Source organism: Peromyscus californicus, unplaced genomic scaffold, assembly GCF_007827085.1.
Source record: "Peromyscus californicus insignis strain IS unplaced genomic scaffold, ASM782708v3 Scaffold_16__1_contigs__length_79575227, whole genome shotgun sequence".
NCBI classification, from domain to species: domain Eukaryota; kingdom Metazoa; phylum Chordata; class Mammalia; order Rodentia; family Cricetidae; genus Peromyscus; species Peromyscus californicus.
The window spans coordinates 1,451,643-1,469,652 of NW_026294458.1; the positions used below are offsets into that span (position 1 = coordinate 1,451,643).

The window sequence follows — 18,010 nt, forward strand, 5'->3', positions numbered from 1 at the left end:
CATTCTTGTTATAGACCAAGAAGGACTAGAGAGAGGAAAAATATGTCTGTTCACAGATCCATTGTGGGTACCAATCTGAGTATTCTCAATTTGGTTACCAGAGAGAGAGAAGGGGGGGAGGGAGGGAGAGAGTGAGAGTTGGTTACTTAGACTGACAGATACTACTATGCCTTGGTAGGGGGACCCAAAAGAGCTAGAACTAAAAATTTTTCAATCTCTCTAAAAACCATGTCCACCAGTATGCTGTCAGGAAGCCCTAAACAAAGAAATAAGAAGCACAGGACCAAAGCATCCAAGATTACTCCACATGTCCTGGAACACAAATGTTGACATGCTGCTCTGAAAAAACAATGCACTAATAAAAGTAAGGAGGAGGCTGCAGAATATGCTAAACTTTCAGCCAAGATGAAGGAAGCCAAAGAAAAACATCAGGAACAGATTGCCAAAAGACATTGGCTGTCCTCATTGCTACCTTCTAAGTGCAGTTACATGAGTCTTAAAGAATAAATGTTCAGACCCTGATTCTCAAACAAAGTAGTAAGATATCATGTCACATCCCATGCACAGGATGGCTGGAACCAAACATCAGGAAGTACTGGTGAGCATGTAGAGAAAGCAGGACCATCAGACACTGCTGCTAAGAGCATGGCAGCAGTTCCTTCAACAGTTAAATACAGTCATCACTATTGCCCGGCAATTCCATTTCTAGGTCTCTGTACCTTAAATACCTTAAAAAGTGTATTTCAGAACAGATACAAATGTTCACAGAAGCCTTATTCCCAATGGCCAAAATAAAATTTTAAAAGTAGCCAAATGACCATCAACAGGTTAACTAACCCACTGATTACATCAAAGTCAATCAACTCTCAGTAACTAGATCTGCCAAACAAGGGCCACACCTTCAACACACGAGTCTTTTAGAAGGGTACTCATATCCAAACCATAACACAGAGTGAATAAAGTGAACACAAAAGACCACATACAACATGATTCCACACATAGGAAAAGAGAAAAGGGGCAAACTTATTAGGACATAAAATAATTTGGAAGCTGCTAGACACTGGGGGAAGTAAGATAGTACTGATAGGATAGTGTTTAGAATTAATTCCTAAGAAATTGAAAATGTTTTAAAGTGACTGTAGCAATGACTGTACACATTTGAAACTTTTCCGGAAAAAGCACTCTGACACCAATGAGAATAAAATGATGTCACTATGGACCAGAGGCAGAAAAGCTTGTGGAAGGCCACAGTCTCAGGTCCAGTTCACATTTTTATTTTATGCTCTAAAACCACAAGGTGGGGTGAGCAAGCAGGCAAAATTTTACAGAAGCTTGTGTGGCAGTCAGTAAGTTGTTAAGGGCAAGGACCCATTGTTACAGGTAGCAAGTGAAGTCAGTACAAGCAGTGATCTAAGTAAATCACTAAAATAAAATCAATAAATCAGTATCTGACTGGCCTTCTTTCAAAAACCTTACTCTACTTCACACACCTCTAAATACACTAAACTCCTACAGACTGTACTCATTAAACTGACTTAAATAGTACATTTCAGTAAAGCTGATTTTCTGTTTTTTTGTTTTAATGTAGAAAGATAATTCCCTAAAACTGAACCCAAGTTTCAGCATCCTTATTGCTGCAGGCCGCAGGAATATATCATAAGAACTCAGCTGGTTATGGCAAAGTCACTACCTGGAGGGATCAGGGAATTCCTCCAGAGGAAGCCAAATTCCAAGGAGCTTTTGATGTTATTTGGCTTGTTATATATCAGCTGTCTTCTGTTATGAAAATCATGTGTGCCTTCATAGTTTTCCCAATTGACTTTTCCCTAAGAAGGGCTAACAGTGTGGACTGATCACTCTCTGGACATACACATTTCAGGTATTTGGAGAACAGTCTCAGGAAAGGCTTTCTCTGGAATCAGGTATCTCCCTTAGCCACTTTCAAGGACTAACAGTGATAACAGCCCACATGCAAGTCTCCTGACTTAAGGTAAATCCCACAAGGAGACACCAGGTCAGGTGGACATTAAGTAATAGCTTTACACAATTTAGCTTGAACCCTCCCTTCTTAACTTCCTCCTTTCCCAAACCTTACCTCTAGTTTCAGATCTCCCTTTAACTATCACCAGAGGCATCCAGCTGTACACTAGGAATTGGACACACCTTCCCCAAGCCTGCAGATAAACGGCAGACAGCTTGGACAGATAGGAGCCACAGGAAAAAAGGCAGTTTTATTTTCTCCCATTGACCTAGCAACTTACAGATTCTTAACATTTTCTACTAATCATGTTTAAGACTACAGTTGAGCACATAAGGTCCCTCTTCTTAGATATTACCCAAATTTAGCCTTTAGTTAATTCATTTCCCCATTGGTCACTTCCCTTTGGGGTTGCAAATGATAATTAATGGTTATGGCCTCTCTAGGTGATTCTTATCACCCCTCCATTTGATCCTGGAAGCCTGGCTTTACACTGCCAAGGGATTGTTGCTTGTAAGTGTATATATACCCAGGACTTCCAGGGCACGAGGGACGGAGAAGAGAAAAGAAAATGGAAGAACTAGATGGGTAAGAACTTGAGAGGAACAAACTGAGATGGGGGAAGAACTAGGTTGAAGGGCTGGAAGAGAGTACTAGAGGAACGAGATGGAAGATGAGGAAGAGCCAGATGGGGAAGAGCAAGATGAGAGAGGAGGAGATGAGAGAGAAGGAGATGGGAGAGGAGCTGATATGGGAAAGAACGAGATGGATGAGAACCTAGAAGGGGCAGAACTAGATGAAGGAATTAAGATAAACCTGGAGGGGACAACAGATAAATGTAAAGAGAAACTGGGCAAGAAAGGAGCTAAAAATGAGAGCAGAGTATAAGCTTGTAGAGAGAGAACTGACAGAATAATAGTGTATGGACTAAGGAATTTCACGTACATAGATTCATTTCTTTTCTTCAAAGATTAACTATCAGCTGGTTGTAGATTCTTCCCGGACCCTGGGAGGGGACTATCGAGGGGCTGGACCCGCCCCCCCCCGCCCGCGGCCCCCCCCCTCCTCCCCCCCCCCCCCCCCGTAGTCCCCGATACCTTATGATCTATCTGGTAAGGGCCAAAGAAGAATGGTGTTTTTAGTAACTGTTGCATCCTGAATGGCTTGGTCCTAGAAACTGACTAGAGTAGCAAAGGGATGAAGGACAGACATACATACAGAAAAGCTGGGGATTGGTGGGCTATGTACACTCTGATAGAATGGCACCAACCACACACAACTGGGAACCTCAGCATTTTTGTTATTTTATTTATATTATTAGCACAGAGGAGAGCAGTTAAGTAGTCTCAGGTGGTCATCTTTGGAGGCCAGAAGTTTCAAGTTATAAACACAGGGAGGAGGAAAGTAAGTTGCTAGTAATTGTAGAAAATGTCAACATTCCTATTCCCACTCCAAGGCATACTTTGTCATCCCTCTGAGGCCTTAGGGGTGGTTTACCAGTATCCCATGGGTCTGACAAGGCCTTGAGTATATCAATAATACACATTCATTCAGGACTGTATCAGTCTTTACTCGTTCTTTATGTGTTCACTTGGGGCTTTCTTGGCTTCTCCCACACGTAATTTGAAAATCCCTTAAGATATCAGGGTCACAGAGCTATTGCTCAATCTTCCTGGTCTACCCTAATAAATATATGGTGGTAGTTTGACATTTATTGTGATTTGAATGAGAATGACCCTATATGCTCACATGCTTGAATATTTGGTCCCCAGTTGGTAGAACTGTTTGGAAAAGAATTAGGAGGTGTGGCCTTGTTGGAGGAGGTCTGTCACTGAGGGTGGGTTTCAAAAACACTTCCAATATTCCCAGTAAGCCTCTGCTTCCAACTTGCAGATTAAGATGCAAGCTCTCTGAGGCTGCAGCTGGCAAGCCTTTTTTCCACCATCATGAGCTAACCCTCTAAAACTCTAAGTCCCAAACTAAACATTTGGTGTGGTGTTTTGTCACAGAAAATAGAAAGGTAACACAGAGGCTGATACTAGGGAGTGGGCTGATGCTGTAACAGGCTTAGTCATGACATGTTTCAGAGAAATGGGGATGACTTTGGGACTTGGGACCAGGAAAATGGTTGACCACTGTAAGCAGGACTTAACAGACCATCCTAGTAGGTGGTTGAGAAGACAATAATGCTGAGAGAAGTGTGGACCATGGAGGCCCAACTAAAGAGATTCCAGAGGAAGAACAATAGAAGCAACTGGGCTAGAGACAATTCTTGATATTTTGGCAAAGAATGTGGCTGCCTTCTGCCCTTGTCCTAAGAATCTGCCTGAGGCTAAATTGAAAGGTATTAATTTCCTTAGCAGAGATTTCAAGACAGCCTAATATTGACTCTATCTCGAGGTTATTAGTAACCACGTATGCAGGTCCATAAAAGATAAGAGCAAGCAGGGAAAAAGAAATAAAAAATATACAGTCTATAATGAAAAGAACATTAGGAAATATAAACTTCCAACTGGTAAAAAGGCCTGGTGAATTTTCTGTTCCTAAAAAGTAACAACAAGGGAAAGCTTCTGAAAATGTAGGGCCAGGCACCCAAAGCAGGCAGTCACCTGGCAGTGTTGTCTTTGCTATTGTGGCTCTACAGGAATACAGGAGTAAAGGGGTTGTAAGAATCTTCCTCTGTGGTTAAGGAGATCCTCTGAAGCCAGACGTGGCAGGGGAGTCCTCCAAGGAGGCCCTGAGAGGCCATTGTGTGAAAGCTGTAAAAAATGAAGCCTAGACTTCTGTTAGAGACCTCAAGACCTCAAGGGAAAATGCCAGAACCATGGGATGTCTCCCAGGGGAACTGCAGACAGGGAGTGGAACAGGCACAGGAGAGAGAAGTGTGTTGCAGTCAGCAAAGCTAGAAGGGCAGAGCCATGTAAGCACTGTGACACCATACATGAAGCTACAGGATTTGGAGTTTGCCCTGCTGGTTTTAGGTCTTGCTTTGGTCCAGTATTTCCTCACTGTGCTCCCTTTCCTCCCCTTTGGAATGGTAATGTAAGTTCTGTGTCACTGCATGTTGGAAATATATAATTTGCTTTTTGATTTTATATGGGGCTACAATTTAGATTGACTTGAGTCTAAAAGACTTTGGACTTTTAAACTATGTTGAGACTCTAAAATACTATGATGACTTTAGAAGTGGAATTAAAATGCATTTTGCACTATAATAGGGTCACAAGCCTATGGGGGCCAGGAAGTGGGATATGGCAGTTAAAATGAGAATGCCCCAAAAGGCACATATGAATACTTGGTCCATAGCTGGTAAAACAGTTTGGAATTAGTTCTGACCTTGTTGAAGGAGATATATCACTGGAGAAATGCTTTGAGGTTTCAAAAGATTTGCACCATACCACTGTGCTTGCTCTGCCTCATGGCTGTGTCTTTGTAAGATATAAGCTCTCAGCTACTGCATTGCACTTGACTATCTGGTACCATGATGGTCATAAACTCTAGCCCCTTGAAACCATAAGCCCCAACTGAACTCCTTCTCCTGTAAGTTGCCTTTGTCACGGTAGCAAGAAAACACTAAGACAACAGTCTTCTCTAAAGGTCTATTTTGGAAAATGGGTAAGTGAAATATTTCTAAAAGGTTTAGTTCTGGGGAGTGGGGATGAGCATATAATATAGCTCAGAGAGCCTAACACTCACAAGTACTTGGGTTCAATCCCCAGCAACACACCCACACACACCAAAAAGGGCCACTTTACAAATAACAGATATGACGGAAGAAAGGTTTAAGACTTAACAAATCAGATTGAATATAGGACCCACTATAAAAATGACTTTGTATCAACCATTCACACATTATCAATAATCTTCTTTCCCCTCCTTTCCTCAAAATAACTTCAAAGAGAAAATAATTTCTAGTCATCCTTAAGAGAACAATTACATTTGTATTTTGCTATAATGCCAAATTTATGCTTACAAAAAAATCTAATGTGAAACAATATTTGGACACTATGAACAATTTTCCTTTTTTTAATTAGGTTTTATGTGCACAAGTATTTTGTTTAAATGTATGTACATGTACTACATGTATGTCTAGCACCTGTGGAAGTCAAAAAAAGACATGGGATTACCTAGAATAAGAGTTACTGATGACTGGAAGCTACTACATGGGTGCTAAGAACCAAACCTGGGTCCTCTTCAGCAAGTGTTCTTAACCACTGAGCCATCTAATCTGCCCATTTTTAAAAAATTTTAAAGACATCACTTCACTCCATATAAGATAAAGTTTTAATGATCTATAATGTCTTTAATCTCTATCATGGTAAAGATCTTTATCTTCATGAAGTAATATCACTAGCTTTCCATTTTCCTCCTGCTTCCATGTTTTTAGAGTTACACTCTGTTGCCTAGCCTGACCTGAAAAATACTATGTAGCCTAGGCTGTCCTCAAATTTACAGCAGTTCTCTTGCTTCAAGTGTAGAATTCCAGGCATGAGCTGGCTCCACACCTGGCTCACATCACCGCATATGCACAAAATAAATCAAAGTATACATGAAACATAGTGATGCCAAAACAGATTAAAGAATCTATGTTCAAGACACTAGCGCTGGACTATTTACAAAATGATGTCAATGAAAGAGCTAGGAAGAAAGTTTATGTATTACTCATCCCATGTTCAGTAACTCAAGTTTGGCTTATGGTTGAATAATCTAAATAATCTCAACAAAGTCATTTCATGCCTAGAGTTCTACTTCTCATCTACAAAATAAACTTGGCTTAGAAGATAGCAGAGCCATAATGTACTGTCCATTACAACTATTATTCAACATGTTTAAGGACCTTAAAGTACAGATAACAAAAAGATTTCTCTTCTGTAGTCTTGATTTTGTTAGGTTCCAACTGAAACTAAGAATAACATTTATTCTCACACAATGAACAAAAACTCTGTAAACAATACACTACTCCCAAACCTGGTCTGACACCCTATCTTCCATATAGTTTAAGCTTACTTTACATTAGTTCTCAAGCAATGAATCTTATTATTCTAGTCAACAATTTTCTATCTATTAGTTTAAGAGTTCCCAAATTAATTACTAAGTGAATGTTTCCATAGTTAGGTAACCTTGGTACGAATAGTTCCCATCTGCATAAACTTCCGTTAGCACAGTGTAAGTAACACCAACCCCAACTACTCCAAACCTCCTCTACCATATTATGCTATCATTACATAAAGTACATGTGTGTATATGTGGAGGCCAGAGGTCAATATTAAATGTCTTCCTCAACAGCTTGTTCACTTTTTAAGACAAGTGTTTCCTATGAAACTTGGAGCTTACTGATTGGTTAGGGTAGCCAGCCAATAAGCTCTAGAAATCCACCTGTCTTGCCCACACCACACCAAGCACTGGGTTACAGATGCACACTAGCTGCACCCTCCAGCTTTATGTAGGTTCTGAAGATCTTAACTCAGGTCCCCATGCTTCCTGGAAGACACTTTACTGACTGAGCATCTTCTCAGCCCTTTGTTTTGGTTTGTAAAACAGGGTCTCTTGTATCCCATGATGTGCGCATGCACACACACAAACTAAACAAAATAACATCAAAAAACAACCCACTATGTAGTCAATGATGACCTTGAGATCCTGATTCTCCTACCTCTACCTTCCAAGTTATTTCATCCACACAAATGGAAAAACTGGTTTTAAGAAAAGAATGATTTCAGATAGGTCTGGTGCTACAGGCCTGTAACCTCAGCTATTTGGAAGGCTTAAACAGGCGAATCACAAGTTCAAGGCCTGTTTAGGCAACTCAGCAGTACCCTGTATCCAATTAAAAAGTCAAAAGAGGGCTGCAAATATAGCACTATGGTAGAGTATCTGCCTAGCACACATGAAAAGCCCTAAATTCAATCCCAGTACCCAAAAAATCCAAAGGACTATGTCATAGTATTGAAAAACTTCCACACAGGAATCTGAGATAGTTCATAACACTGAGGGGACAAAGGATAAAATACTGCTAGATGATCCAACTTAGAAGTGTTCACCTATTCCCCTACTCACCAAATCTTAGAAAGGAAGTTTCTTGTTCTGTATCCTAACTTACGTAATTAGAAGAAAAGAAGGAGTGGTGTTCTAATTACATTTGGCAAGTGTTCCATCAAAAAATGAACTGTAATGTCTTTAAAATGTTTAAGTTACGCTATTAATTTTACTACTTCCCTCATTTGTAGTCAACCAGAGTTTTTAATGTCTTGACATTTTCAAAGATCTCAGAATAACTTGTTCACTTAACTAATTGCTTTGAACAAGTTTCATTGCCATTTTTACTTCCTCAAACCATTCTGTACAGAAAGGATTGTCTGTATGATGAGGCTGTATTATTTGATCACAGTATCAAGAGTTTATCAAGAACATATGTATATCAAGAACATCAAGAAAAATCTACTAGGCCAGTAGTGTTTCAGGAGGGAAATACACTGGAGTTCAACTCTTCCACCATTTAGTTCTGAGGCTCAAGTCATTCTCTTCCAGTACTACTTGTGAGCATTGGCATACATACATTAGGAAAACAAGAATGAGTGATTAAGTGCCATGGCTAAAGAACATAGTAGTCTAGAGCAGTAGGGAAATCAGAATACTACCACATTAGTCTTTTTAGTATACACAACTCTTACCACTTCTGAAAAGGGTAATTATTTTTCTTTGGTTGTTTCCTGTCCTTCCTTACACCGACCTACATAAAGTTAAAATTTTCATTCCCCCTCATCCAAGTTTCCCACGCATCTTCATTCAAGGAAACTACAGTCCTATCACAATACTAACACAATCTAAGGGATTTTTTTTTAATATTTCATGTTATAATGTAATGTGGTACCTAAATTGGGTACTTGATACCAAAAGGGGACCTTAAGTAAAAACTGAAAATATGAATATGGTATGGACTTACAATAAACATGTTGATGTATTAGGTCATTAATTTTGACAAACGTGTTACACTAAGTTATCAAAGGGAGAGAACTGAACGTGAGATATGCACACCTCACCATCATCACAATTTTTCTATAAATCAAAAACTATTACAGAAGGGTGTTTAGTTTTTGTTTCCTTTTAAGGCAGACTTTACTATCTAGCTCAGGCTAACCCTGAATGCATTATGCAGCCCAGATTCATCAGGAACTCACACTCCCTCTACCTCAGTGCTGGGATTATAGGTATACACTATCACAGAGCACACAGAACTTTCTTTTTTACACAGTAAATTACAATAACTGAATCAAATGAAATTTTACAGATAATAATATTAATAAACATCCTTTCCCTTGAGTAATGTTTAAGCTAAGTTCTATGAAATCCTCTTGACTCACGGGGAAAGGAGGAAACTGCAGACCCACTTCTACATGAGAAGGAACTAAGTGTGTAAAAGAAGAATTCATCTAGGAAGGAATATATGAAAGTCACTAGACTAAAACAGAATAAAGGTCATCCTTTGAGGAATACTCCAAAGTATTCATTATTCATTATGGAGTATTCATTATGGAGAGAGTAATAGATTATACTCTTGCTTCTATTCCTAACTAGTTATGTATAAGCTTTTACTTCTTTGGTTTCTCAATTTTCTCAACAGAAATTCTCAGTCTAATTTGAATCATTTTCCTCCAAACTTTTTTCCAGTTACAGTCCAAGACCAGCGTGGCTACATAAGACCCTAACTCAAAAAAATAAATAAATAAGCTCAATTTTCTAAAGTGTATTTTAATTATACCAAAGGTTTCCCATTTCATTTATCTAAAAATCAGTGAAAATAACAAACAGGATACAGGTATCTAATACACAATAAAGACACAAATAATCCATCAAAGCTTATTTATAGTATACATTCAATTTCCAAGAACAAAACAGTTTAACAAAAAGTATGTGCCACTCATATTATCTAATTGCTGGTCTTTTCAAGATAATGAACATTCTTTCATAAGAGTAGTGTTATTGTGTTTCAATAAACAGATGCAATCACAAATAGACATTTTTCATATTACAATGCACCATTTTATTACTTAAATTTTAAAGTACTGAGCACAACTCTTTAAAACCATGGTCCCATTCATAAGAACATAGATTTCAAATAACAAGTAAAGAAATAAGAGTTATAACATTAAAATGTCACTTTAAAAATAATCCTTGGTCTTAGTCAGCTCTGACAAAAACAAAAACAAAACAAAAAAAAAAAAACACTGTGTATTTCCCTGAGGTCAAACTGCTAAATATTTTACTGTCTATAACACTCATACACATGAAGATAAGACTTAATCAATATGAAAAATGTATATGAAGGTATTACCTTGAAATGTAACAAGCACAATATCCACTCAACCTCTTCCATTTCTACAACCTAGATTCAATAAAAACTAGAAAAAATAAATCTTATGAACCATCATTTTTAAATGCTGAAACTCCACACTTTTAACCTGTTTTAAGTTAACATTTTTTAAGTCATTAAATTTCTAAATCCCATCAACACTTAAATTCCAAGTCTCTGCTAATAGGAAACCGAACACGGTAAACAGCAATGGAACCCTTAATCTAAGTACCAACTGTTGTGCAATTAGCTTTCGTCTTCCGCAGTGTACTGTAGATTTTCACTTAAATAAAAAACATAGCACGCATCTGGCCAACTAAGTGAAACCATCGCTCCCTTATTCCAAACAGCAGCCGTCCTCCCTGTTCGTCCTGTCCTCCCGCACGTGTCAGGTGGGATCCCAGCCGAGACCCCCCAGCGCCATCCAGGAAGCCTCTCCGCCCGGGCCTCGCTGATGGGCAGTGACAGCCGCCAGGCGGGGCCGCCCCAGCACATTCCTCCCCCAGCGCGGCTGCGGCGGCCTGGTGTGCCGGTGCTCCCGCAGGGCCCCCCGCGGGCAGTGGGCGCGCAGGCTCGCCGTCACCGCAGGCTCGCACACGCGGGGCCCGACCTCCCCGCCGCCTGCCCTACCCCCCGCGCCCCGCGTGGCCCTCCACAGTGCGCACCCGCAGCCCCGCGCGGCCGCCCAGCCAGCAGCGACAGCGGGGAGGACCGGGACGCGAACCGACCTGTGGAAACCGCCATCTTCTCCTGCTACCAGACGCAGCCGCCGCACGCAGGACGTCACGCGTCACTTCCGTCAGCACTCCGCTCTGCGTCACAGAGGACCCCATAGTGGAGACGCTGCTGGGTTTCTGTCCCGCGGGGGGGAAGATGGGCCCCTCCTGATCACTGGGACACTTGATTCTACAATAAAAGCCAAAGAAAAACTTCGGGAGGGCTTAGGAGACGAAGACAGCCCTTCGCAAGAGCTTAAAAAGCCTTTTTAAAGATCTGTGATCTCCAATAAAGAGATCTGTGATCTCTTTAGTGTGTTCAAGGGGAAACCCCCCAATGAATCTTTGTATTAAATATTGAAATAATTTCTAGACAAACGGTAGCAGTTACATCACACCAAACGTTTTAAGAACCAACATCAAACACGGGTGTTGACAACTGTTAAAAAAAAAAAATTCCAAAGAGTTAGACTCATGCTCTAGTGCAGTCCTGCAATGTTACACTTAGGCTGTAGTGTTGCTCTGATAACATCATAACCAAAAGCAACTTAGGGAGCAACTTAGGAATTTTAGTTTATGTTATAGTCCATCTTTAAGGGAAGCCAGGGCAGAAACTCAAGGCAGGAGCTTGAAGCAGAAAGAAACAGAAACACTGCTCACTGGCTTCCAAGCTTATGTTCACCTACCTTATTTATAAGCTCAGGCCCACTTACCTAAGGATGGTACTACCTATACCAAGCTGGGTACTCCTACATCAAATAGTAGTTAAGAAAATGCCCCACAGACATGTTCACAGGCCAATCTGAATTAGGCCAATTCTTTTGTTGTTGTTGTTGTTTGGTTTGGTTTGGTTTGGTTTGGTTTGGTTTGGTTTTGGTTTTTCAATACAGGGTTTCTCTGTGTAGCTTTGCGCCTTTCCTGGATCTCGCTCTGTAGACCAAGGCTGGCCTCAAACTCACAAAGATCTGCCTGCCTCTACCTCCCGAGTGCTGGGATTAAAGGCGTGTGCCACCACCGCCCGGTTTAGGCCAATTCTTAAACTGAGATTACTTCTTCCCATTTGTATCAATTTGACAACCAAGATTAGCCAACACAAGTCCACTCCTTGACAACTTGACAAACATCCTTGTTAAACCATAATTTTCCTTTCTTGTTTGTCCCCAAGATGCCATATATCATAAAATAAAATATAGTACAACTTTAAAAGTCCAGTCTTCAAAAATTCCATAATCTAAAAGTCTCGTTAAAATATCCAAAGTCAGGTACAATAGATACTCTACACAGGTAAATATTATAGGCTACTCACAATGCTATTGGTTACCCTTGACAACCTGACAGTAAAACCCTATTACTGAAGATATCTCATATTTATGTAATTAATTAAACATGGAAAAATCCAGTTATTGCTCAACTAGATGTTTCATGTATACTAATTAGCATTAACAGTGGTGGAAGGTACCAGAAAGGGTACCAGAGAATAAAAGTAATTATCGATCTTACCCAGTTATGAACCCTGCAACCTACAATAACGACCTGCCTGCATTATATACCGACTGGAGCAATACTGACAAAAATATTATAGTACTAACCAGCCAACTTTTCAAGGCCAGCTTGATCTACAGAGTGAGTTCTGGGACAGAGCTGCATAGAGAAATCTTGTCTCAAAAAAAAAAATTAAAAAAAAAATAAATAAATCAAAGCCAGGCAGTGGTGGCACACGCCTTTAACCCCAGCACTTGGGAGGCAGAGGCAGATGGATCTCTGAGTTTGAGGCCAGCCTGATCTATATAGTGAGTTCCAGGACAGCCAGAGCTCTTACACAGAGAAACCCTATCTAGAAAAAAAAAAAATCAAACAAATAAATACTAACAAACAAAATAAAAGAAACACACAAAAAATACCCCCACAAAAACAGAAACTAAAATATACAAGCAAAAGTTCAATAAGGAAAAAAACATCCCAAACAAAGCAATATGAGACAAAAAAATCTACAAATATAGCTTTGGGTTTGATTTGTTTTGGTAAACTACTTCTAGGCATTGATTCACACTGAAGTGTAGTTAATATACCCACTGAGACTTCATTGGAAAAAACAAATACTTTTTTGCCAGCAGGTATCCATTACAGGTAGCTTCTTGGTTAAGGGTGGGAATCCATGTCCATTTTCCCCTCTCAGAGCTTGGGTCTATCTAACTTGAATCTGTCCAGAAAATGTGTATGTTGCCACAGTCTCTGTGAGTTCATATGTGTATCACTCCTGTGTGTGAATAGAAGAGATTGTATCCTTGAAGTCTTCAAACTTGGTTCTTACAATCTTTTTGCCTCCTCCTATGCATAAATCCCTGAGCCTCAAGGGAAGGGACTTGATAAAGACATTCCACTAAGGACTGAGCCCTCCAAAGTCTCTTACTTGCTACATATTATCCAGTGTGAGTCTCTATGATAGTTCCCATCTACTGCAAGAAGGAACTTCTCTGATGATGGCTGAGTGAGGCACTTATCTGTGTCATTAGGAGTCATTGATTGCACTGTGATTTTAGCATAATAATAGTATTTGGTTGTCCTGTCAACCCATGGCCTATCCAATCTCAAGTTCTTGACAAACCTAGAAGTCTCAGTCATAGGTTCCATCTCATGGAGTGGGCCTTAAATCCAATCAGAAAGTGGTTGATTACTCCCACGATGTTTGTGCCACTATTATACCAGCATATCTTGCAGGCAGGTCACTGTTGTAGGTTGTATAGGGAAAGGGGACTAGCTAAAGAAACCCACCCTGACCCTGGAGCCCAGAAATAGGAAAAGATGGCTCAGACAAGGCCAGTGAAAGAAACACAGTTTGGCTCAAATCAGAGCCATCTCTGCCCCTGGCCAACTGACTTGTGAAACCAACCAATCACAGAGCAGGACAGTAGAACCCTGGGCCCTAAGTCAACTCCTGGTTTACTCCACTCCCAAAACATCCTATATAAACTGCCCTGCCTGGTCAGTTAAAAAGTGCTGTTCTCTCCACTCTGGTAGAGGTAGCTACTCTCCTGGACTCCTCCTTCCAAAATAAATCTTTCTCAAAAGAGTTTTGGGTGTGAAGATCTTCATCCACTGGCATAGAGAAAAATCCTTGCTGAGACGTCCCTCAGTGGACAGAGCAAGAGAGAGATGAAAGAGCTGAAAAAGTAACACTTTTCTCCAGAGCCAGAGGAGATTGCTACATTTCTGCAATTTCTTAGGCCACAGAAGCAGAGCTCTGCTAGGAAGCCCCCTTAGTGGGGGCTGAGCAAAGCTCAGCTAGCTGTAGCAGTTTTCCAGGAAAGGAGCAGGATTATAATATCCTGCAATGAGACCATCCCCCATCACACCAGGATACCCTTCCCTGCAGAGCTGTCCTGGCAGCTCCAGGCCTGACTTTCCCGAAGAGTCAGGATACCCTTTCCTGCTGAAGCAGTTCCAGGCCTGACTCTCCCAAGCAGTCAGAAAAACTACCCCTTCAGGGCTGAACTGTCTCTTTGCAGCTCCAGCAGTCAGAGCTATCCTAAGCAGCTCAAGGTGTTGCCTGACTCCCCAAGTAGTCAGGACACCTTTCCCCAGAGTTGCAGAACTCACATTTTGATGACAAACCCTGGGACCAAACCCACAGAGTTGCAACAAATTTACTTACAGGTTGCAAGGTTAACAACTAGGTTGATGATTACCCTTATACTCTGGTAGAGTAACTTCTAGTACCACACGCCCTACTCAGTAGGGTTGAAACCGCTAGTTAAGCAACAGGCTCAATTTCTCCATGTTTAATTAAATATGTAAGTGTTACATATTTCAGCAATATGACCTTATCGTCAGCTTGTAGAGAAGAACCAATGGCCTTAGAAATAGCCTGTGGTATTAGGGGGTTTCCACTGGAACCCTTTTAGCCAATGACTTAACAAGAAGTAACCCATTCCAGGTACTAGAAGTTTCACATGGTGGTTGGATTATTGTCTTCCCTGTTATTTGATGACTCCATTTAGAGTTTAACCACACATGTATATATTTTAGGACACTTCTACAGTATCAGATTTCCATATGGTCCCTAAATGGTCCTGGGTGTTAGTTACACTCCCAAACCAAATATTTGACCCCTTACACCTCTTCTCCATCCACCTCCCCATATAATGGTCCCACTCAGTCTCTCCCATGTTTCTCAACAACAATGTATTCTCTTTCTCCTTCCTTGAGAGATCTTTCTCTGTCTCCAGTTCATTACTTATGGTGATTGGAATGGGAAAGGCTCATATGGGCTCCTGCATTTGAATGTTTAGTCATCAGGGAATGACACTATTTGAGAAGGATTAAAACAATTAGGACACATAGCCCTGTTGGAATAGGTATGGCCTTGTTGGAAGAAATGTAGCACTTTTGTTGATGTTTTCAAAACACATAGCAGGTCAAGGGTCAAGTCTCTCCTCTCTCTCTCTCTCTCTCTCTCTCTCTCTATCTATCTATCTATCTCTATCTCTATCTCTATCTCTATCTCTGTCTCCCTCTGTGTCTAGCTAGTTCTTTTCCTCTCCCCATAGATCAGGATATAGCTCTCAGCTCCTGATCCAGCGCTTGCTTAAATGCTGTCATGGCCCCTACCATGATGATAAAGGACTAAACCTCTGAAACTGTAATCAAACCCTCAATTAAATGTTTTATCTTATAAGAGTTGCCATGTTAATGATGTCTCTTCACAGCCAAGTATAGTGACTAAGACAGAAGTTGGTACCAGGAGTGTGGAATTCTTGTGAAAGACATGTCTGTGCTACTTCTCAGGGGAATATGGAAGTCACTGTACATTGGACTAGAAAGGCAGTTGGACCTTTTAAGTGTGTCTTAATGGACCATCCTAGTAGGAGCATGGAAGACAGTGCTGAGGGCAATTTGAACTGTGAGAGCCCAGTTCAAGAGGATTCATAGGGAAAGAATGTTAGTAAGTAGCCCACTTGTGATGATTTGGGAAAGAATATGGCTGCTTTTTGCCCTTGTCTTTAAAAGTCTACCTGAGGCTAAATTGGAGAGTTTTGGATTAATGGCATTGGCAGAAGAGATTTCAAGACATCTTAGTACTGACTCTGTCATGCAGTTAATAGTAATCAGATCCAGCTTATCAGTATTGCTTGTCCCAGTAAATTAAAGGTTTTACTTTCACAGGTTAATTCAACTGTATCATATAAATGACCCCAAGAGAGTCTTTAAGAGACTCTCAAATTTTACTCTGAAATTTCACAAGCCAGGCCTACATTATCTGAATTTCTCTCAGCATTGTCTTCTAAGTTCCCACAACAGTTCATTAAGCTCTGAACACTCAACCAATGGCTTTTCCAGCCCAGAGCTCCAAAACCCTCAATAATTTTCCACCCAAACAACATGGCTGGATCCACCACAGCAAGATCCCAGACACTGGTCCCATTTCTATTCTAGTTTGCTTCTTTGTAGTTATAACAAAACACTATGAACAAAAGCAACTTGGTAAAGAAAGCCTTTATTTAGGTTCTTAATCATTGAGACATCTCTTCAGCCCAAACATCATTTTTTTAAAGTTTTATGTGCATGAGTGCTTAGCCTGCAGGTAAGTCTGTGCACCACGTATATGTGGTGCCCATGTGAACATACCTGGATTTTCTCAAGCAGACTTCATTTGTTTTACTAAATACAAGTGGAAAAAGACTTGCAGTCTTATTTTTAATGTTTGAAATTTCTTTTTTTATAATTTAATTTAATTTTATATATCATCCATGGATTCCCCTGTCCTCCCTCCTCCCAAACCCCCCAATCCACCCCCCATTCCCATCTCCTCCAGGGCAAGGACTCCCTGGGGATTCAGCTCAGCCTGGTAAATTCAGTCCAGGCAGGTCCAGTCCCCTCCTCCCTTCACCCAGGCTGAGCAAAGTGTCCCAGCATAGGCCCCAGGCTCCAAAAAGCCAGCTTGTAGACTAAGGACAGGTCCCAGTCCCACTGCCTGGGGGCCTGCCAAACAGTTCAAGCTAATCAACTCCTTCACTTATCCAGAGGGCCTGATCCAATTCCATGGGGGCTCCTCGGCTATTGGTTCATAGTTCATGTGTTTCCATTAGTTTGGATATTTGTCCCTGTGCTTTTTCCAATCATGGTCTCAACATCTCTCGCTCATATAATCCCTCCTCCCTCTCACCAACTGGACTCCCAGAGCTCCACCAGGGGCCTGGCCATGGATCTCTGCATCCACTTCCATCAGTCACTGGATGAGAGTTCTACCATGACAGTCAGGATGTTTGGCCATCTGATCACCAGAGTAAGTCAGTTCGGACTTTCTCTCGACCATTGCCAGTAGTCTATTGTGGAGGTATCTTTGTGGATTTCTGGGGTCCTCTCTAGCACTTTGCTTCTTCCTATTCCCATGGGGTCTTCATTTATCATGGTCTCTCTTTGCTGGTTCTCCCTCTCTGTTCTTGATCCATCCGGGATCTCTTGCTCCCTAAGCTCTCTTCCCTCGACCCTTGCACTTCATTATCCCCCCTCACATCCAGTTTGCTCAAGTAGATCTCATCCATTTCTCTGTCATTTGGGGATCCCTGTGTCTTTCTTAGGGTCATCTTTACTAGGTAGCCTCCCTGGAGTTGAGTAGCAGTCTAGTCATCCTTTGTTTTACATCTAGTATCCACCTATGAGTGAGTACATACCATGTTTGTCTTTCTGAGTCTGGGTTTCCTCACTCAGGATGATTTTTTCTAGATCCATCCATTTGCATGCAAACCTCATGATGTCATTGTTTTTAGTACTCTGTTGTGTATATGTACCACATTTTATTTATCCATTCTTCAGTTGAGGGGTATCTAGGTTGTTTCCAGGTTCTGGCTATTACAAATAATGATGTTATGAAAACAGCTGAGCATGTGCCCTTGTGGTATGATTGAGCATTCCTTGGATATATGCCCAGGAGTGGTATAGCTGGGTCTTGGGGGAGATTTATTCCCA

At 41.0% G+C, this 18,010-nt stretch overlaps 1 protein-coding gene across 4 annotated transcripts in view; it reads right to left on the reverse strand.

Moving 5' to 3' along the window:
• Nucleotides 1-11,149, reverse strand: part of Ube2v2 (ubiquitin conjugating enzyme E2 V2) — a 30,144-nt gene extending 18,995 nt beyond the window's left edge. Inside the window, exon 1 of one of the 4 annotated variants that reach the window (XM_052739938.1) lies at nt 11,057-11,149. In XM_052739938.1, coding sequence (XP_052595898.1) covers nt 11,057-11,072 — 16 coding nt within the window. In that variant the 5' untranslated portion in view covers nt 11,073-11,149. Of the gene's footprint in view, nt 1-10,310; nt 10,377-10,993 lie in introns of those variants that run through there. The other 3 variants (XM_052739937.1, XM_052739940.1, XM_052739939.1) reach the window with 3 other exon arrangements.
• Nucleotides 11,150-18,010: the final 6,861 nt, after the last annotated feature.